We start from the raw sequence: 20,935 nt of genomic DNA on the forward strand, positions 1-20,935 counted from the left end.
TTTTTGTGCTTGCGTTGCCGTCCTTTCTGTTCGTGACACTGTGTGACATCAGGGATTTTATTCTTCCGGGGACTAGGGTTCTTTTGGGGATCTACACACATTTGTTATGTTTACCCACAGGTTTAATTAGGTCACAGTCTTTGGTGCTTGCATGTGACATGTTCACTTATTACCTCTGTAATGAAGCGTCCAGCATTAATGAACTTGTCTTTTCTGACGAAAAGCACACTGTTCACTCTTTGTTTGTTTGAGCCTTGGCAGAAGTAGCTGAGGCATGTTTTATGTTTGGTAAAGAGTACTACTCAGTTTAGGTTCAGTTATCATTGATGACTTCTGTATTACTGTCCGGCAGATTTGCATATATCATTTGCACCTGTTAGCATTAATAAAACTTCATTGATTCGTAACAAGGATCTAAATTGGTCAGCAAGGTTTTGGATTCTGTGCAAGTTAAAAAATGCAAGTGAATAAGAGATAATATATTTGACTTATAGACTTAACTCACTCAGTACTCCTAGATGTGTGTATGTGTGTACACGTGTTTGTGTGTGGGTTTCAAGGTGGTGCTCGTTAGAGGTTGACTGAGGAAGGGGAGTGTTGGCTCCTGCGGCGTGATGATGATGAAGAGTAAGAGGAATGATGATGACAGTTCCACCCTCATTGGTCTCTCAGAAATGTCTGATCAAACCTACGGAACCATGGACTCTGAGGTACGAGACGGGCCACTTCCAAAGAGTGTGTGTGTGTGTGTGTGTGTGCACGTGCGTCTTCATGAGGCCATGAAAATGAGCGTGTGTGTGTGCTTACATGTGTCATCATGTGGCCATGCATATGAGTGTGTGCGTGTGTGCAAATGTGTGTGCACGTGTGTCTTTATGTGGCTGTGTGTGTGTGTGTGTGTGTGTTATGTACAAGAGTATATCCCTGTATAGTTGCTTTTATATACAGTACTGAGAGTTCAAGTATTATAGAGAAGCAAAAATCCCAATATAAAAACTTAGCACATAAAATGTTCATTGTACCCTGCCCCATCTCTCCTCTCCCCTGCCTGTCCGTTTGATCTTCCTGAAGTAAATGTAATCAGAGAATTTGAATCCTGCTCCTCCCTTTGCTGGTCTAAGAACCTGGCAGTGGGGCGGACAGTGTGGTAAAGCGGAGTGCTGTTCAGAGTCACAGTGGGTACTCAGTCTGTTCGCTTTTCACAGATGTTTCGAGCTCTTCAGAAAGACAGAAATGTCTTCAGTGATGGGGTCACACGCATTGGTGAGTATCGATGAAAGATTATAATGAGCGTGTGAATATGTGTGTGTGTGAGGGAAAGGGAAAGAGTTAGAAAGATAGAAATAGAAAGAGGCAGAGGAAGAGTGTGAGAGTGGGAGAAGGTGAGAGAAAACTGAGAGAGAAATGACTGCATATTTTCCTTTCTTCATGACTGTATTTTTGCATCTGCTAAGTCTTTAAAGACATCTAATGCCCCATGGACTGCTTGGACAATGGAAAGGAAATGGAATTTCTGGTATGTATGTATAGATAGATAGATAGATAGATAGATAGATAGATAGATAGATAGATAGATAGATAGATAGATCTACATACGTTCACAGGGAGAAAGATTTTGTAAATGCGTTTTTATGTTTTCATGAACAGCCTTTGCTCTTGTTGACGTTCTAGAGAGAATGTACTGTCCCACCTTTACATGTGAAATATTTTAAATCACACATTGTGTGTAAACAACGTAACACGCAGTTTCTTTCCTTTTTTTTGCCAGATTTTGTGTTAGTGTGGGAGGAAACTCTGAGTGTACCTAAACCTGGAGAGGCAGAGGACAAATCCACTCACAGCGTTCATGACACACACACCAAATGGAGGACAGAGTTCTTGTCCCGTCTGCGGACGTCGGGCATCAAACAGGAAACAGTGAGTTACAGCATCCGTTTTACATTGGGGTTGAGAACCACTGCTCTGGGATATGGTTTTGTGAAGAAGCACCGTGTCAGTATTGACTGTGGTCACTCATTTGCTGTAAGAGAGTTTACATTTCAATAGGTTTGACTGGCGGCACCGTAGCTCAGCTTGGTGTGAGTTGACCGCGTACGCAATGCATGTCTCTTACACTGCCTGAAGACAATCAAACATCAAAGGGGTGAATGTCCAGTAGAGCATCCTGCTTTAAAGAATGCGAACATGTTACAGTAAACACTCCCCCCCCCCCACCCAGCCCACCGTTTAAAAAAATGGGGTGGGGGTGTTTGCCTTATCTCAGACATTCAGAATGTGATGTGTTTTGTCTCTTTGTGTGTCATTTTCAGAGGGAAGTACAGCAAGGCAAAACCAAAATCACCTTTGTGCTCCTCAACGCCCCGTGGAGTGTGCTGTGTTACTATGCTGAGGAGATCAGCCTGCGAGTGCCGCTGCAAGTGAGTAGTTCACCAGACACTCTGACCCACTGAGACCTATGTGTGACATACCCAGCGGCACAGAAAAAGTCACACTGTCTTTCTGACTACGCGTAAATGCATATCAAAATCCCCCAGTGTCATCTAAACACACAGTGAGTCAGAGATCCACCGGTACCCTGACGGACACTCGTTTAAACCAACTGGAACACGAGGCTGGTTTTATCTTAACAGGAGTTGTTCTATTTGGTTTTGTTTGAGGAAAAACATACTTGTTTTTAAGGTGGGAGTACATTTAAATGAGTTTAAACACGTCACTGTTTTTGTTTTGACAAAGCAACTGTCTGTGTGTAGTTTGAAATTACGATACATGTTTACATAGTACAGGTGATTCACTCTAGCTTACTGAGTGAAATCAACTCTTTCTCTCTCTCTCTGCCATAGGTGGTGACTACCCCAACATCTAACTGGTCAGCGAAGGTCCTAGACAAATGCGGTATCCCCAACATCATGGCTCAAGAGGTGCCCAACCCTCCACCAGACTACTACACCTGTCAGTTCCGCACCAACAAGCTTGAGAGGTACCGTGCGCTTTTTGAACTGTTTATGAATCCCACGGCTCTGAACAACAGGCTAGTTAAAACGAAAGAAAGCTTCAGGAGGGAAAACTATCCATTTTCATTAACTTCACTGACCAGTTACAATGTGGAGAAAGAGTAAACGTACTGGTTGTGACACAGTAGAAAGAAAAATAAATACAAAACAGGTTTCAGGTGCTGTGTCTTAGTCATGTGTCTTGGATAGCACCTGAGGCTTTTACACTGAATTTACACTGTGACCTGTGACTCGTTTGCACAGAGCCCTCATCTGTATTTGTTAACCCTTAAGGGTAAACATTCAAAACGGTTGCCTGGAATCAGGCACACACACATGCGCACACACACACACACACACACACACAAACACACACACACACACACACACACGTCCATCCACATTTAGCGAAACATTCATATGTGCTTGTAGGTTTTTGGGGAATGAAAACAAGGACACCTTCTTCAAGACCACTCAGAGACACCAAATTGTGAGTCTGTACAGTCCTCTCATTTATAGCACATTGGAGAACCAGCTCTCAATGGTATGAGGAGGATCAACAGAATAAACAGTTCAAGTTAGAGTATCAGCCCCTGTCCCTGTGTTCCAGCTTTATGAGATATTGTCCCGGACTCAGTATGGGGTGCTGAAGAGGGGTGAGGTGGGCGTGGCCAGACTGGTCAGTGAAAATGTCTTCACGGCTGCTTACCCTCTGCATGAGGTAAGATTAAACTCACTGTCATCATAACAGCGTCTGAGTTCTTACAGGTGCTTTAAGGATCACTGCCTGCTCATTTTCACCGCAGTTCCTTAAACGCTGTCGTATTCCCCATAACCAATATGTGTACCATCAAGAGCCATTTTCTATTTTGAAGCCGCAGAAAAGACAAAATGTATTCAAATACACTCAGCAGCGACGGAGGTCAGTGGTTATCGATGCAGTGGTTGTTTTACATAGATATTTCATGACCGTGCTAACGTACATACGTAGTGTTTAACTCACTACCCAGCCTACTTTGTATAGAGCAAAAGATGCAAAACACCCACTCTTCTTCATGCTTCGTTTCTATCTGGTACTGTCAACAAATAAATCAAAATGTCTGAGTTCCCTCTCTCTCTCTCTCTGGGAACGTTGCTTTCCAGGGTCCGTACGAGATGCCAAAGGGTACGGTGGACCCCAAGTCGCTGAGTCTTCGACAAATTCTGCATCAGTATTGGGCGCGCTGGGGCTGCTGGAGAAAGTATCAGCCGTTGGATCACATTCGCGAGTATTTTGGAGAGAAGATTGCACTGTATTTTGCCTGGCTGGGTATGGCTCAACGTTTTCAGGGTCCAGTCTTCTAGGGCAGTGGTTCTCAAGCCCGGGGTTCTGAGGACCAACCATGTCCTGCACGTCTTTGTTTTATAACTCTTCTTTATCTCGGTTAATTGAGCTAATCGAGGGCTCGATGGTTCATCGATCAGTGAGAATCAGGTGTGTCAGTCCTGAGCTTAGAGCAACTGACTGTGATGATGAAGAGTTAGACGTGCAGGACAGGGGGTCCTCAGGACTGAAGTTGAGAACCACTGTTGTGCAGTTACCTTCTCTTAAATGTACTGATCATTACACAGTGAGCTTACGGGCACTAGGTCACTACTTGCAAAACTTCCAATAAGCTCCAGTTGTACAGACGAAAGGGCAAGCATCTGGATTCTGTTGGCATCTGGTGTGAAAACTGAGTCTTTTAACTCTTACCTGTATGCAAATATTGCTTGTAAATTGTAGCTGAAACTGAGCTCTCTCATTGAGTCCACTTCTATCTTGCATCAGCCATCAACCCAATCTCTTGGGATCTGGTATCCCAATGGATTTTCTGACTCACCTCAGTCAGATGTGCTGAAGCCATATTTATAAGATTAGGGCTGATACAAAACACCTCTGGGAAGTAAACCACTCAGAGGAGGTTTGGACACCAGTATCGTATGTGACTGACTTGTAAACTACACTTCTTAGAACTCACCTACCGAAATATGACAACTCGTGCTGTGTCTTGATATCACGCATATTATCATATCTGAACTTTTGTCCATGTAGTCTGTCTTTCCTTTCACCCCAATACTTTCCTTTCCCTCCCTCCATCTTTCCCTCTCTTTTTCTGTAGGGTTCTACACTGGATGGTTGCTACCTACTGCTGTTACTGGCATTGTTGTGTCCTTGTTTGGAATCTGGCTGGTAATCATAGATGTGCCTGCGTGAGTATCGGAGATCCCAATTAGGAGAAATTAATAATAATAAAAAAATAACAAGCTCCAAATTTGAGCCGACCCGTTTTCTGACTCATGCCCATGTGTCTTCCGTAGGCGAGAGCTTTGTGACAGTGGAGGAGACTTCAGAATGTGCCCCCTTTGCAACATCTGCAACTACTGGAACCTTTCAAGCATCTGCACTTCTTATCAGGTGTGTCTTTGTTTACATACGTAAACTGTGAGATGCATGTGAATTTGCTCATGTCTCTATACACAGTGTACGTCTCATATTATAACAGGCTGGGTTGCTTTTTGACAACGGAGGAACAGTGTTCTTCAGTATCTTCATGTCTCTGTGGGCAGTAACCTTCCTGGAGTATTGGAAACGCACCAGTGCCATCCTCTCCCACCGGTGGGACTGCTCTGAGTTTGAGGAAGTTGAGGTGACCCATCAGACAACAGCTATATTAAATCTGGGTGGTACAAATAGTTTTCGGAGTTTGTGTATGCTGGAACGTTCTTCTAATTCGGGACATGGGTTGGTCTATGTTCATAATGATAGGATAGGACAGGCTCGGTTTCTCAAATTCTGACTTATACAGCCCCAGTTCACGGACAAAATGTTAATAGTAATTATCAGTTTTGCAATCACTGTCATTTCTGTGAAATAGATGTCTTAGACTGGATCTAGGCAAAGGCTAATCATTTTCTGCCTTCACTCATGCAACATCTCCACCTAGGAGCGACCTAGGCCTGAGTTCACAGCCATGGCTCCGATGACCGTGCGTAACCCTGTGACAGGTGCTGAGGAACCCTACTTTCCTGAGAGACGACGATTAAACCGCACCTTGACCGGCAACATGGTCATCATCTTGATGGTAAGACGGAAGTGCTTCTTGCTGCTAGACTCAACAGGTTCCACTGCATTTGATAAACTTTGGATAGAATGCCACAGTATGAAATGGAATGTGTTAAATCCAGCATCAGCGTTGGAGTTCCAAACATCCAGATCTCCTGACAAGTGAGATGTCATGTCACATCTATGATTCACTTTGACCTCTGATCCTTACAGGTTTCTGTTGTCTTGATGTTCCTAATCGCGATCATCCTCTATCGGACTATCCTCAGCATCATCATCTCCAGATCAAAGAGTTCCTTCTTCATCTTTTCTGTGAGTTATCATGGCTAATTAAGATTTTTGCCTAACTGGACCATGACTAGATTAGTTATTTCAGTCACTGTGATTACATAGGTGTTCATTTGTATTTGTGCAGATACAGAGGTGTTGAGGAAAGATATGGCATGTGGAACTTCCCTGATATGTCTTAGTGAAGGGCATCTTGTTGTTATGGCAGAAGTTGATTGAGTGCCTGTCTTTGGCTGATACTGGCACTGTGCATTCTCTGCTCTTACAGGCTGGGAGGATTGCCAGTCTCACTGGTTCCATCCTTAACTTGATCGTAATCCTGATGCTTTCTCGGCTGTACATGTATTTAGCCCAGATCCTGACAAGATGGGGTAAGGGTCTCTCTCTCTCTCTGTCTCTCTCACACGCATGCATCCACACATGAACGTGCGCTTCCTTTTACAGACTTTGTGTCATTGGTTTACGTTGTTCTTCACCTTTCTTCTTTTGCAAAAGAAATGCATCGCACTCAGACTAAATATGAAGACGCTTACATTCTCAAGGTCTTCATTTTCCAGTTTGTCAACTTCTACTCCTCTCCGGTCTACATTGCTTTTTTCAAGGGCAGGTAAGTGGTCACTAAACGCGAGTTACAACACAATATACAGGTCATTAAAGCAACCGCTAAATCCTCTATGGTATTTTTTCAGGTTTGTTGGTCACCCTGGAAACTACTACTCACTCTTAGGAATCCGGAATGAGGATGTGAGTAGTTATTTCAGGATGTCTGAACCATTAAAAAAAAAAAAAAACTGTTAATCTGTCACTGTGCGGTTTAGCTGATGATTTTAGAAAGACATTAAATATGTTTGGTGATATAAAAATGTCTCAATGTACTCAGTGAAGAGTAAATACTATGTGTGTGTGTGTGCGTGTGTGTGCATGCGTGCTAATGAGTTTGGTGTATCGGCTGTGTAGAGCGTGTGTAATGTTCATGTGCTGTGCACTGTTTGCGTTGTCCATGCTGTCTTTAGTGCGGTTCCGCAGGCTGTCTAATTGAACTTGCCCAGGAGTTGCTGGTCATCATGGTTGGAAAACAAATCATCAACAATGTTCAGGAGTTTGTTTTACCGTAAGCTGGTGTTTCCTTAACACCACTTCCCTCTCTGTTGTTTAACGATACAAATTATTATTATTCAACATTATTAGAGCCTCTCTCTCTCTCTCCCTCTCTCTCTCTCTCTCTCTCTCTCTCTCTCTCTCTCTCTCTCTCTCCCTCCCTCTCTCTCTCTCTCTCTCCCTCTCTCTCTCTCTCTCTCTCTCTCTTTCTCTCTCTCTGCTGGTGTATTTATTTATCTCTCGCTTTCTCCCTTCACAGAAAGCTGAAAGCGTGGTGGCAGAAGCGTAAGCTTCGTCCAGTGCAGGTTGATGGGGCGGGGGGTGATTTAGAGATCGGAGAGTTGGCCACACCCTGGGAGAGGGACTACCGGCTGCTGCTGTGTGAGGGACTGTTTGATGAGTACCTGGAAATGGGTGAGTCGGTCTGGACATTTTTCTCTTTCTGTGTCGGTGACGTTGAATGAAGCGGTGGTTTCGTGTGGGAAACATTTCCATGACAAGCCAACCTCCCACTAAAAAAAAATAAATGGGTTTGAATTAGTTTCATTCAAAGATTATTTCAGCTGTGCCATATTAACTCTGCTTACAGTTATCTTTGCCTATATGTCTGCAGTGTGCCAAGTATGTTTTGAGACCCTGACGATTGTGTAGTTTGCTCTGCTTTTCTCTAATAAGTCTAATGATGTCAAGCCATTCAGTATACATTACGAATGCTCCATAAGAGCTTGTTACTGCTCCTGTCTCTTAGGTCACTATCCTAACATGATAAATTAGTACATTGCCTGTCATCCTATCTTAGGCGCTTCGGTAATATAGGTGACCCAAATTATACACTGTCTCATGCGTTCATATCACTTTAGATATTATGGATTTTTGTATGGCTAATTAAAACGTGGTCCACTTTCCCCTTTGGAGCAGTGATTTGCTTGAATTATGCTCTGTTTTTGCATTAGGTTTCACGCTACTGTGCTTTGAAATTACACTAAGTAATGTTACAAGAAGTAAAAAAGGATTCTGTGTTGTTGCACTCTAATCAGATTCACTGGACCTTGAATAATATCACTACTGCTCATTTACTTGTTGGTCTGGGACAGTGAATAAGTAGCAAATCCCTATCCTTTAAAGTGCCTGCAAAATACCATATCATATATTTATACTAAATATGATGTTATCGGATGCTTTAGAGGAGGTCTTGTAAGATATTCACCTTTTATCTTGCAAATTTGAATAAGCAACTAAATAAATAACATAAGTTCACATCACAAGACTGATAAGATCTTTCAAACATACAAACTGAATATTTCCATCATCCTCACTGTATTCCTGATCATATCATCTCCACTTTCATTTAACTTTCCTGACTTCCTTAGCCGTATATATATATATATATATATATATATATATATATATATATATATATATATATATATATATATATCAGGTTCATGTTGTCCCGCGTCTCCCGTTTTACAGTGCTGCAGTTTGGATTCATCACCATCTTTGTGGCAGCGTGCCCGCTGGCTCCGTTTTTTGCACTGGTAAACAACTGGGTGGAGGTCCGTTTGGACGCGCAGAAGTTTGTGTGCGAGTACCGCAGGCCCGTGGCGGAGAGAGCGCAGGATATCGGCATCTGGCTCACCATCTTACAGGTCATCACTTACCTGGCCGTCATCAGCAACGTGAGTGACTTCGCTTTGAAAACGCTGACGTTTTCAAATGAAAAAGATGGTTTAAAAAAAAAAAATCACGTTTCCTCCTGCAGTTTTTCCGCGACTTCTGACACCTCCATTAGATTTGGGAGCCATCTGTTTGGGAAATGGTGCGGTGATGATAATTAAGCACGTCATGAGCAAATCCAAGGCGACAGTCGTGAAGAAAAAAAAGTTGATTGATTTCCTGGAGTTTTCTGCCGAAAAAGCTTTTGTTGTTTATGTGATATCCTTAAACTCTGTTCGTGTACCTTAATAACGAGAGTGGGCGGCTTCCTGTTTAGGCGTAGTTGACGTCCTGTTCCTTTACTAGGCCTTCCTGATCGCCTTCACATCAGACTTCCTCCCCCGCCTCTATTACCGCTACACCAGGGGTAGTCTGGAAGGCTACATCAATTTCACTCTCTCTGTCGCACCACATAACTTCACCAGGAACCATACGGAATGCAGGTATATGGCACTCGGAGACGGCGGAGGGCAGATATGGCACCCCATAATAGTACAGAGGCTGTTATTGTCATATTGTTTTAAGTAGCCTGTTCCCTAAAAATGTGATCTATAGTTCTTCCGTAAAGACTTTGCGAGTAATGACTACTTTGTTGGATACCTTGAAATAAATCCATATGAAACCCACATTAAAACCAGCTCAGGGTAATGGAAGGCTTTACAAATGTGATGACACTAGTATCTTCCCCTATGTGGAATGATGATGGAGTTGACAAACAGAGAAGAAACTCTGTCTTGTTCATTTATGGGGAGTTTAAGAATGTTTATGCGTTTTTTTATTCATAGGTATCGAGGCCTGAGGGATGAAGAGGGACATCACCTGCCTGAGTATTTTCACCTTTTAGCCATACGGTTGACTTTCGTCATTATATTTGAGGTGTTTGCCATTTTTACTGACACTGAAATTTCATGTTGGCATTTGCTCAATACAGTGATTTTAACTACATAGATACATACATAAAAAAACTTAAGTTAATTTGACTTTTATTTGACTAAATGGTGTGTTGATACATTTGAATATGGATCTGGTTTCCTGCTCATATTGAAACGCTGGTAGCAAGGTCTTCTGTAATGAGATCCAATGGTCGATGGAACAATGAAAAAAAAAAAAAACGAACTATTTTCTTGCAGCTTCTTAATTTGCATAAATGTGTTGCTTTAATAATTATCAGAGCATTGTGCCTATGAGCACGGGATGGCCTTTCACACAGATTATGGACTACAGTAGAACATATATTTACATTTGATATTGACTACAAACTCCATGAACACTCATTTGGTTCCTGGTGCTTGATAAAACATCTGCACAGGCTAATTTTATAACATTTTATAACAGTTTGATTGTTTTAACATTTCCGCCTTCGCCCTTCTGTGTCAACATCTTTCTCACACAAGTTCTGTTTCCTTTAATCAGCATTTAGTGTTCTTCATCGGGCGTTTGATTGATTGGATGGTTCCAGACATGCCAGAAGAGGTGGAGATAAAAATAAAGAGGGAGCATTACATGGCTAAAGAGGCTTTGGCAGAGAATCAGGTGTGGTAACCCACGTAAACCTCTGAGGAGCCTATATGATTTCATGCATATAATCACTATATTCTGTTACCTTGTATTTTGTGCATCTGCGCGTGTACCTTTGACAGGGCTTTCACAGAACAGAAGATTCTCCATAAAATCTTCTCCTTAACCTGCTAGGTGGACTTTAAAAAAAAAAAAAAAAAGACAGCTGGCTGCAAGATATAGATTTAGCACAGTTTAATACTGAATGTAGAAATTTAAGCTGTGCACCTGAATATGCCTCCCGCTCTGCTTTGTAGAAATTCTTGTCACTCATTTTTTTTCCTCATTTATTGTCTTGTCGCTATCTCTGCGCAGTCCTTGGCCAAGGTGGTTATGGACGAGAGGGAGAAACAATCAACTGACCTGCGGTACAGAGGAAAACCGCAGAGCTCCGTAACACCCTCCTCTACTCCTGTCTCTTCCCGTTCTAAACTGACACATGTTCCAGATGATGACGAAAAGACGTCGTCTTGACGACAGGCTTTGCTGAAAAGACTGTAGAATCTTATAATATGAAAATTGTGTTTACTGTGAGGGAGGTGGCGAACTACGGGAATACACGTCACTCCTGGATCCTGTCTTAATAAAAATCTGAGAAGAGACCTAGTACACATCGACAAAGCCAAATGAAAGCAAAGCCCTCATGGAAAGTCTTACTGGCCCATTTCTCTTAGCAGGAGGTTCAGAACTGATATCTCAGAATATTGTACTCTATAAAGTTAGTCAGTTAATACCGTCTTTTTTGGATCTGAAGTGCGCTCCATGGATCTGCTCGCTGTTAACAGTAAAGCCTTTTCAAAGTTAGTACTGTGGACAGTGGCTCCCTCTCGTGACTGTTGTAGCTACAGTTTCTACAGTATGAGTGAATGACGGACAAAGGTGGTAGAGATAGTATTAAGTTAAGAACATGGCTTAATGAAACAGTCGTGGCCATCGGAAACGGCTAATATTTCTGATGAAACCGCACATGAAGGCATACATTTCTGTACTGTGACTACATAACGTAAATGATCCACAGTCGCTTCGCAATTGACCAATTTATTGACACTGCTGAAGACACACACGCTGTTTTACGAAATGTTTTACATTTTCAAGTTTATATAGAGGATATATTTTGGCGGACTTTATCTCTTGTAACGGCGAACTGTCACATTTCTTAAAAATGCTTTTATACCACCTGATAAAGTGACACAATAAAACTTTTATACCAAAACACTTCTGTTTAATCATTCTCTTGCGGGATACGCTTTATAACTGTGAATGAATTTGTTTTACATACAGATTCATTTAAATGACTATGTAAGTAACTGAAGTGCGTGAATTCTGAGTCCTTATCCTTATCAAACATATAGTGATGTTCTTTCAGTATGGATCAGTCTCCACACAGGAGAAGTCGTTTTTGCTTTTACAGTTTAATTCATATGACACGTAACAAATTAATACCTTTGTAAACTTAGTCGCCAGCCGTGAAAACAATACTCCTCTGTTGCCTCATAGTTCATAGTTGTCAAAAGCATTGCATACTTTTCCTGCACGTTCTTCCGAATGCCCGACGTTATCGGTACAACATGAATACTGACTAGAAATCAGGAATACTTGGAAAAAGGGAAGACATCATAATATATTTTCATGTTTATTATAAGACGTGACAAACTGTAAATCAGTTATCACACATGCGCGACTTCACAGAGCATGCGCTCTTGGTCTCAGTGACGAGAGCCAAAGAATTGCCGGGATTTTCAGAGTTGAGGCCTATAAGGTAATGTTTGTTTGTCATATTCGCCTAATTGGGGACAAATTTAGTCAGAATTCAATATGTCTCCAGCTTTAAAAAACAGGACTCTGTGGCAGTGCTATAAATGGGAACTGGTATGTGGTACATATAATTTGAACGTTACAGTTTGCTGTTTTGGTACTTAGCATGTCGCTAGCTCACTTACGCAGATGGCTAGCTAAATTGGAGGAAGTTTTAAGATCACTTCAGTCTCGTAACTTTTAAGCGTCTGTATGTGATAATCTCGCGCTTGTGTTACACGAGCAGTTTTATTAGTTTGATGCACCTTGATTTAAGTAATCAGAGGAGACAAATTTTAAACAAGCTAGCTTGTTTGCTTACTGTCTGTGGTAGCTAAGTGCATCATTTATGTTTCAGTTGCAAGGACTGGAGCGCACATAATGTTAAACCAGAGTTCAGTCAAATCTCATTTTGGCGCCGTGCTCACTGACATGTAAAGCAAACGTCTTCATATAGCCGGTCTAATCTTGAGTTGACTGCAAAAACAAGAAGAACTCTGGATGATTTAGAGCAGGATTTAGAAACTCTTGTCAGTATTTGGTTGGTTATGACAGCTTTGAGATGGGTGTGAAATTCCGATGTGACATCAGGGGCCACAGAAGCATTATTGTGTTGGACTTGGAAAACAAGGTTGGCATTTTGGATAACATATTGTATGAAAACATTTTGTGCTTTTCTAACATAGATTATATTCAATTAGGAACACAATTCGGCAAGCGCAAAAAAAATCATGACGCTTCAATAGCATAGCTGTCACTGATGTTTAGCTACGACGTCGCAGTTTACCCAACGTATTTTTAACACCTTGAATAAACTGGTAAACCTTCCAATGTGTATGAAGTGTGAAGTAATCAAGTCTCAATCCATAAATGAACTTGCAGGTTGCTCACTCTAAATGCCTCGCAGAGAACACTAAAAGAAAGGAGTGTTCTGTTTACATTAAAAAGGAGGGATGCCACCGATTTCGGAGGTGGAGGTGGAGGTGGGACTCATGGAGGAGGGTTCTGGGGGCCTGTCACGGGCAGACTGCTTGTGCCCCATCTGCCTGGAGATCTTCCTGGAGCCAGTGACATTGCCTTGCTCTCACACCTTCTGTAAACCGTGCTTCCTGGAGACGGTGGACAAGGCCAACATATGCTGCCCTCTGTGCCGTAAGAGAGTGTCCACCTGGGCCAGGCTGAACGGCAGGAATAAGAGCCTGGTTAACGTAGACTTATGGAGACGAATACAGGATGCCTTCCCTGTACAGTGTCAGCGCAGGTTAAATGGACTGGATGATGATGATGACGTAAACAGTGAGTGTGTCTCTCTCTCTCTCTATTTCTCTCTCTTGCTCTCTGTCATTCTCCCTCTCTCTCAATAGCATGTTGTTTTTCTTTCGTTCAAGACCGTATTGGTCACTGTGAAGAACAAGCTGTCCAGGTTGGAAATTTCTGGGCACATTTACATCAGCTGACAACCCAAGCAATGTTTGCATAATCCTGGCCTGGGGGAACAGTTTCTTCAAATTTCGTTCAAGTATTCATGGTCTTGTTGATAAGTCAAATGACGTCTGCTGGTGCTGCGTCACAGTGTCAAGTTTTATGGCAAATATCATGTAAAGTTTGTCCCCAACAGGATAAACACTGGTTGAAAGGCATGATATTTATTCCTGGCTTGCTTTCGATTATCATGTAATTGTGACCAGTCTGTGTAGGGCACGTTGTTTGTTATCGGTACGTTTTAACTGCATAGCTGTCTGTTAACCCGATTTGGTTGTTCTCCAGCTCTAACCGTGACTTCCAGACCGAGGGTTAGCCAGCCAGGGGAGCTGAGAAAAGAATATGAGGACCAGATTAACAAGGTGAGAATGACCCTTTGTGAGTGCGTGCAGTGGTATTCAGTTCAGTATTGTGCTTACCCTTTCACACTGAGCTTGTGTGGGCTCTCCTATTATTGTGGTAAAGCGTAACAGACAATAGCTGGGCACGCGTGTATTTCTGTTTATGCCCTATTGCTGTACATATGGCCCGTGTCTCTCGTCCTCTACTCTATATACTGTATGTGGGTGCACATATGCATTTGTTGCCAAGCTGTTTCCATAAATAGAATAGAAGAAGTATCTGTCACAGTATGCAGGCTCTGCTAGACTCTCAGTTTTGCATGAAACAAGGCTTCATAAAAGGCTTTGATGTGTTTGTACCGTTTGGAGAATGAAACATGACTTGAGGAGTTTATTGTAGAAGGTTTTCACATTTGATATAGATGACCAGACAATTTGTAAACTTATCAACACTGGTGCAGAGCTGCATTATGGAGCCAGTCAGGTACCCTTCCCAAAACAAATCCCAAGACTTCCCAAAGATTCTTTGACAGTCTGTCAACAGTATTATTGTTGTCATTCCATAGGAGCATATGAGACACTCCTTAATTTCACCAGTTATGGTTAAAGACTACACCTGCATTTTCGCTTTTGAAATTGCACCCAAGTCTAGTGTTAGACTTAATTATTGTCTGTTAAACCAGTCTTATATGTTAAAATGAATATTAGTTCTCTTCTACTTGGGTGAGCTTAAATGGCAGCTGCACCTTCTCTGTCCCTTTGGCACAGCTGGTGGAGGAGAAGCGGGCTCTGGAGGAGGCGGAGAGGAAGGCCAGTGAGGAGTACATTCAGCGCCTCCTGGCAGAGGAGGAGGAGAGGTTGGCACAGGAGAGGAGGATGCAGGAGGAGAAACAGCTGGAGGACGACGAGAGGCTGGCCAGACTGTTGAGTGAAGAGCTGGTGGGTCCAGTCACTATGATCGGTTTCAGAACTTGGGCTCTTTTACACCTTTTTGAACAGTTGAAGATGAAAACAAAGAATCATAGGTTTCCATGCATCAGTATTGTACATGAAAAAGGCCACATTGAATTAAAATACTTTTCTCTGCCACATGCAGAATTCTAACCCCATCTCAGAATCTCCGAGGAACAACAGAGCAAACGAAGCCGCTTCAGTAAAAAAGAAAAAACCCAGCGCTGGAGACATAGAGAAGTAAGTCTGGTTCTGTTTGTTTGTTTATTTATTAATTTAAACATTGACTGTACCAATCGAATGTCTCTCACTTTATTTGTCTTCCTTCCAGATTTTTGTGCCCCGTGTCCAACAAACAGTCCATCGACCCTTATCTAAGTCCTTCTTCCAGCTTAATGGCCAACAAGGTTCGTGCTTTTGTTTGAGGAACTGATGCTTCAGAGCCTCCAGAACAGTTTCTTTGCCTGAAAAGTGATGAACTACTTTTGTACCATAGAATATTTGAAAACACACAAGTTCCCCTTTTTTTTTTTTTTTTTTTTAACACGCTGTGTTTTAGAGTAACTGGAATACCCCTCTCGTATGTACAAGTCTCGTCTGGTGGGCTTTAGGTCTGCTTTAATGCCATGGTGCCAGACAGGTTTGTTTTTTCAGAAAGGAATCGAGCTCAGGATCAGTGAGGCAATGTGTTTCTGGGTCCTAACCCTTAACCCTTTTCTGCTTCTTCATTCTTTCTTTGTTTACATATGAATGTACTGCTCATGATGACTCTTTAAGTGTGCAGACATCACTGCTGTGGTTTGGTTAATAACTGCTGGATCTGATGAATCTTCATACGGGGGAGAAGTTTTTGACCTGATGAACTTTTGTAGCCAAAATAAGAAGCACAGAAGTAACATTTTGAATACTAAGGATATTGTCATACTTTTTTTTTTTTCCGTGCAGGCCATCACTTGAAAACGGTGATGAGATGGTTTGAGTGAATGAGAGAGTTGAAATTTCTTGGCACTTTACTCGCTGTAGCAATGTATAAAAGGCTTTAAAGACAGAACCTCAAAGATTTTATTTACTGAGGCAGTTTAAGAAATTTGAAGTGTTGAAGAACGGTCCAGTTTCACAGGTAAATTAGTGCTGACCGATAAATCGTGTTTTCATCGTCATCGCGATATGAACATGCGCGACGAACACATTGAAAAAGACCGCCTGAAACGCCGTGCGTAAGAAAAATCATTTTGTTTACTCGCGGCATGCACTCGCACTCAGCATGTGAACATTTCACCTATCAGATGGAGCCCTGGTTACATGGGCCACGCATTCACACCATTCGGCCAATCAGACGAAGCCCGAGCTAGCTGTCAGCTGCCCTCAGATAAATTGGTGTCAATTTGGTTGCGACTGTGAGGTTAGCTAGCACGATGGCTGAGGAAGGAGAGAAGAGTGAGGAAAATGTGGTTGACAAAGACCTTGTGGTGAAAAAGTACAGCACATCTGTTATTTGGAATTATTTTGGTCTCAGGAGGGCCGATGTGTCACAAACACAGGTGCTGTGTAAAACATGCAGAGCAGTTTGTTCAATAAAAGCACGTTCGAAAGTAGGACGGAGTATTTGGGTCACATTGAGGGGAAAAAAAATCGGAGATTTCGAGAATAAGGTCGTAATACTACGAGAATAAAGTTGTAATTGAGGAAAAAAAAAATCATACAATTACAAAAATAAAGTTGTAATTTAACCCATTATGACAGGGCGCCCTCTAGAAAAATGTTCTGTAGCCTGGCACTGTTTGAAACAACCTCCTAAAACCTGAGGGTTTTCTGAAAAACTTGACAGAATTGTCCATGTTCCCTAAAACCTTTATTTCTCAGCCTCTGTTGCAGATAGAAACATGAAATAAAAACATTTTTTAAAATATCAATAAACAAATAAAAAAAAAAAGCTTTGTTCAGAGGTGACAGTGTAAAAATAAAGTGGCTGTATAAGAACATAACTTGGTTATATACAGTCACTGAATGCCATCATCCTACTGAAAATATTCCAGAACTGAACTGAACTGAAAATGTTGGCAAATGTGCTTGTTGTTTCCTGCCATAATTTCAATAAAACAACCAAACAAACCGGCAGAGGTAGTGCAATAACTATATTAGAGTTAGTTCACAGTGTACACAGCCATAGACAGCCTGTAGTCCGCGTTTTCATGTCCTATTTTGTAGCATAAGATCAAAAGTACGAAAAACACACCATTATTTGTTTTTTGGTATCAGATTCATAAACGAATAATGAAATGCTGTTTTTTCATTTTCTGATTTTGGATTCTCAATTGAATATGAAAAGAATGAATGATACTCGGATTAATTTTCGCCTTCCCCACGTGTATTTCAACGAGTCATTTCATCGGTCACGGGTCTTGAAAACGATGGCATTATTAGAGCCCATCTACACAGAGCCTGTCCACTTCCTATTAATGGCGTTGTACCGAAATTGGCTGCAATTCACCCACAGGGTGCTCGCGAGAGAATCCTCAATGAATGGGAGTGAATGGAGCTAAACGGCTAGACTAATTATTTACACCTGCACCTAGACAAAAAAAAAAAGCCCACATTTTATTTTAGCTTTTGCAAATGTAGTATTGATTATATATCAGAACTGACACGATACATTTGGTCATTGAGTGGTCATAGGCTATTCAATGTTTTGGGTCTATGTTTGCAGTGTACCTATTAAAGCAGAAAGACATAGGAACTATATAGCTAATATGCACACTTCAATATTTGTTTATTTATCGCCAGTCATGTCATCATCATCGCAGTATTGTACCATGTTATCGTGCATCGCAGTTTGTCCTCATATCGTGCAGGCCTAAGCTCAATCAGGGGGACCGGTACCGTAGTTTTAGATAAGGAGTGTACTCTTTTGCATTTTTTCCTTGTATAGTATTTTAGTACCTTTATGTGTACTATACTGTGTGTTAAACGCTGAATGTTACTACTGTTCTTTTATGTGTTGTCTGTATCATGTATTAGCTCACCAAGGCAAATTCCCAACAATCCTCAGTTGTTATGACTTTGTCTTTGGCTTTGAATGGAAGCTTTTCTAAAGAGTCCACTCCTGTAATAATGTTTCATCACTTTTAGGAGAACATCTTGAGTCCACCAGCGATGCTTCTCTCCCCGCAGATGGCGGATACCAGCTCTGACCCGGCTATGCCTGAACTGGACTACTATGGCAGGCCTTCTACGTCTTACACTGAATCCCGTGGTCCAGAGGAGCCCCTGCCTCCCACCACCCCGACAGGGCTCCTGTACCCGGCCAAGAGGAAAAGCTCATCCATGGAGGGGGACGGAGACGCCAACCCGTTCTACCAGAAGGTCCGTCGCCCCCCCTCTTCGCCTTTGTCCCCCTCAGCGGAGTGCCCCCAGCTTGACAACGCTCCGTCACCGTCCGACCTGCTGAGATCAGAGGGTTCTCTCCTGCAGGAGCTAGCCCAGTGCGAGGAGGACCTCCTCGTCCGCCGTCAGCAGGAGGAGGAGGACCGGCAGCTGGCGCTGCGCCTCCAGAGGGAGCTGGACCGGGAGGAGGCGACGCGGGCGGTGGACCGGAGCAAGGGCTCGCCCGACAGCTACCCGCTGCGACGGAAACCCCCCCGACCGGCGTCCGGCAAACACGCGGCGGGCCCGGGCAAGGAGGAGGCCGGCGGCGCCAAGAGAGCGCGCTCCTCGGGCCCCACGCCAGCCAAAGGGGAGAGCGAGAGAGCCGGGAAGAGACTGTCCACCACCGGCCCCCAGCAACCGGGAAAGACCCCACAGAAACCCCCTGTTTCTGCTCCGCCCGTCCCTGCCACGCCTGGGAAGAAGGGCAGCAAGCAAACTACACTTACTGATATGTTCCCCAAATTCAGCAGATGAAGTTCTTCACATCACTGCATTTTCATTGCTGCTTCAGACTCTATTTTTGGCCCCCCCCCCAGCCTAGGAAAACTGTTGGCAAAGCCTTATGCGGAATGTACTTTTGCAAGAAAAGTTGAAAGTTCGGAGTTTCTCGGTCGTTTCCCCCTCTGTGCCTTCTGAATCGGAGCGTCAGGAGATCGTAGTCCGGATGAAATGTCAGCGAAGGAAAGGTTAATCATTTCAAAATCTGACAGTGCTTAGTGTTTACATACTGAAATGGTTGAGAATGTGTGTGTGCTCTGAGAGAAAGTTAAACTTCTGTATTTTTTTTCCTTTTTTTAGTTGGTATCAAAACCTGTCCTTGTATGAATAAAATAAAAAAAAAGAAGCTTTTTGGCAATTGTCTGTCTACATCATTTGGTGGAAAAAAAATGACGAAACATTTGTGATCGTAAATGAAACCAAATACATTTGACATGAGATGACTAAGTAAAATTCTTCAAAACAAAAACAAAAACTGTTTAGAAATAGTGGGAATTTTCTTTGTAATCTATCTTTTTCTCTGTATTCAGACACTTCCTCCGGTTCCATGTTCTTTATGGAAAAGTCAGCTCACGCTGCTTCCCTCTTTGGTCTCATGCTTCTCTCTTCACGATGAGTAAGAGCTCGGGTTGAGATGGAAGACTGTGGTCTGTTTGACTGACACTCTGCTGCCATTTCAAATATTCAAACAAAGTAAGAGGTTAAGCTAAGAATAGTGTGGGTAAAACATTGGATGACCTAAATAAATAAATAAATAAATATATATATATATATATATATATATATATATATATATATATATATATATATATATATATATAAAAGCTCCGGTCTTGTTTTGAACAGATCTACGTTGTGTTTAAATGTGGATCTTTAATCGCTTCAATAAATAAAGTAAGTTTAAATAAAGCAAGTTCAACACTTTTATTATTTCTACCATATCCATGTATGGATGTCAGTTGAAAGAATAGGTTCTCTCACTTTTTTTTTTTGTTTGTTTGTTCTTAACCACAAACTGTCAGTTCATCATGTTCAGAAACCCACTTTGCGCCGCATGATGTTATGGTTATACGTGATAGAACGAGAGTTTGGAGCGAGCGTCTTCTGTCGCGTCTTTTCTGCCCGTTGCGGTTGTCTGAAGATCATAAGATCTCTGTGTTCAGCCACTGGCTTCTTTATGTAGGGCCTCTTCTCTTATAGGACCTGAAACTCAACACGCTGCTGTTGCTCAACCGCCGAGCACAGCTTGGTCGTGTTCCTTCTTCGACGCGGTTAAAGAGTATGAACGACATGACACAGCAGCATGGGGGTGCCTTGAGTCACCAGTGTTCCCGCTGTTCACTCACACACACACACGCGGACATAAGACGTTTTGCGGTTAACCGACTTTTTTTTTTTTTTTTTTTTTACTCCAGGCTAGGATTGTCTCGTTTCTTAACATGCAGCGATGTTGAGAGAGGAGCAGCTTGTCCCGTTAGAGGAGCATTAAGATTGTCCTGAATGCCCGTTGGAGTGCATTCGGTCGGTCACGTCCGCTGGACTCGAATGACCGGATGAGCACTCTGCCCGAAACCCAGACTGTAATGTAAATGGTTCAGTCCTGTTCAGTTATGTTAGATGGGTTTAACAAATTCAATGTATGTGTAATGTATGCACTCCTGTATATATATTTCTGTCTTTCAGCAAGGTTTTCAACAGCATTCGAATGG

At 42.4% G+C, this 20,935-nt stretch overlaps 2 protein-coding genes across 2 annotated transcripts; both read left to right on the plus strand.

Annotated features, from left to right (window-relative positions):
• Window positions 1–617: 617 nt before the first annotated feature.
• On the plus strand, window positions 618–11,208 carry ano7 (anoctamin 7). Its single transcript, XM_030777994.1, has 23 exons — window positions 618–710; window positions 1,224–1,263; window positions 1,769–1,917; window positions 2,310–2,417; window positions 2,841–2,977; window positions 3,423–3,480; window positions 3,601–3,711; window positions 4,134–4,299; window positions 5,132–5,222; window positions 5,331–5,427; window positions 5,516–5,659; window positions 5,957–6,094; window positions 6,289–6,387; window positions 6,632–6,734; window positions 6,859–6,970; window positions 7,053–7,107; window positions 7,377–7,474; window positions 7,721–7,875; window positions 8,935–9,140; window positions 9,484–9,620; window positions 9,963–10,053; window positions 10,591–10,710; window positions 11,050–11,208. Exons 1-23 carry the CDS (start codon window positions 618–620, stop codon window positions 11,206–11,208), a joined length of 2,667 nt encoding a protein of 888 aa, XP_030633854.1.
• A 1,241-nt stretch (window positions 11,209–12,449) lies between these two features.
• On the plus strand, window positions 12,450–19,542 carry rnf168 (ring finger protein 168). The gene is made up of 7 exons (XM_030777408.1): window positions 12,450–12,493; window positions 13,411–13,824; window positions 14,296–14,372; window positions 15,120–15,290; window positions 15,448–15,542; window positions 15,634–15,709; window positions 18,432–19,542. The coding sequence occupies exons 2-7, from the start codon at window positions 13,482–13,484 to the stop codon at window positions 19,200–19,202; spliced, it is 1,533 nt and encodes a 510-aa protein (XP_030633268.1). The 5' UTR covers window positions 12,450–12,493; window positions 13,411–13,481; the 3' UTR covers window positions 19,203–19,542.
• Window positions 19,543–20,935: the final 1,393 nt, after the last annotated feature.

This window comes from Chanos chanos, chromosome 6 (assembly GCF_902362185.1).
Source record: "Chanos chanos chromosome 6, fChaCha1.1, whole genome shotgun sequence".
Lineage (NCBI taxonomy): Eukaryota > Metazoa > Chordata > Actinopteri > Gonorynchiformes > Chanidae > Chanos > Chanos chanos.

Bases quoted from the DNA above. Each gene is read 5' to 3' on its own strand.
- ano7 (XM_030777994.1), top strand. From the start codon at position 618: ATGATGAAGAGTAAGAGGAATGATGATGACAGTTCCACCCTCATTGGT. The intron at 5,223-5,330 runs GTGAGTATCGGA...TGTCTTCCGTAG, and splicing joins GTAATCATAGATGTGCCTGC to GCGAGAGCTTTGTGACAGTG. The intron at 6,735-6,858 runs GTAAGGGTCTCT...CTTTTGCAAAAG, and splicing joins CCAGATCCTGACAAGATGGG to AAATGCATCGCACTCAGACT.
- rnf168 (XM_030777408.1), top strand. From the start codon at position 13,482: ATGCCACCGATTTCGGAGGTGGAGGTGGAGGTGGGACTCATGGAGGAG. The intron at 14,373-15,119 runs GTGAGAATGACC...CCTTTGGCACAG, and splicing joins ATGAGGACCAGATTAACAAG to CTGGTGGAGGAGAAGCGGGC. The intron at 15,543-15,633 runs GTAAGTCTGGTT...TCTTCCTTCCAG, and splicing joins AGCGCTGGAGACATAGAGAA to ATTTTTGTGCCCCGTGTCCA.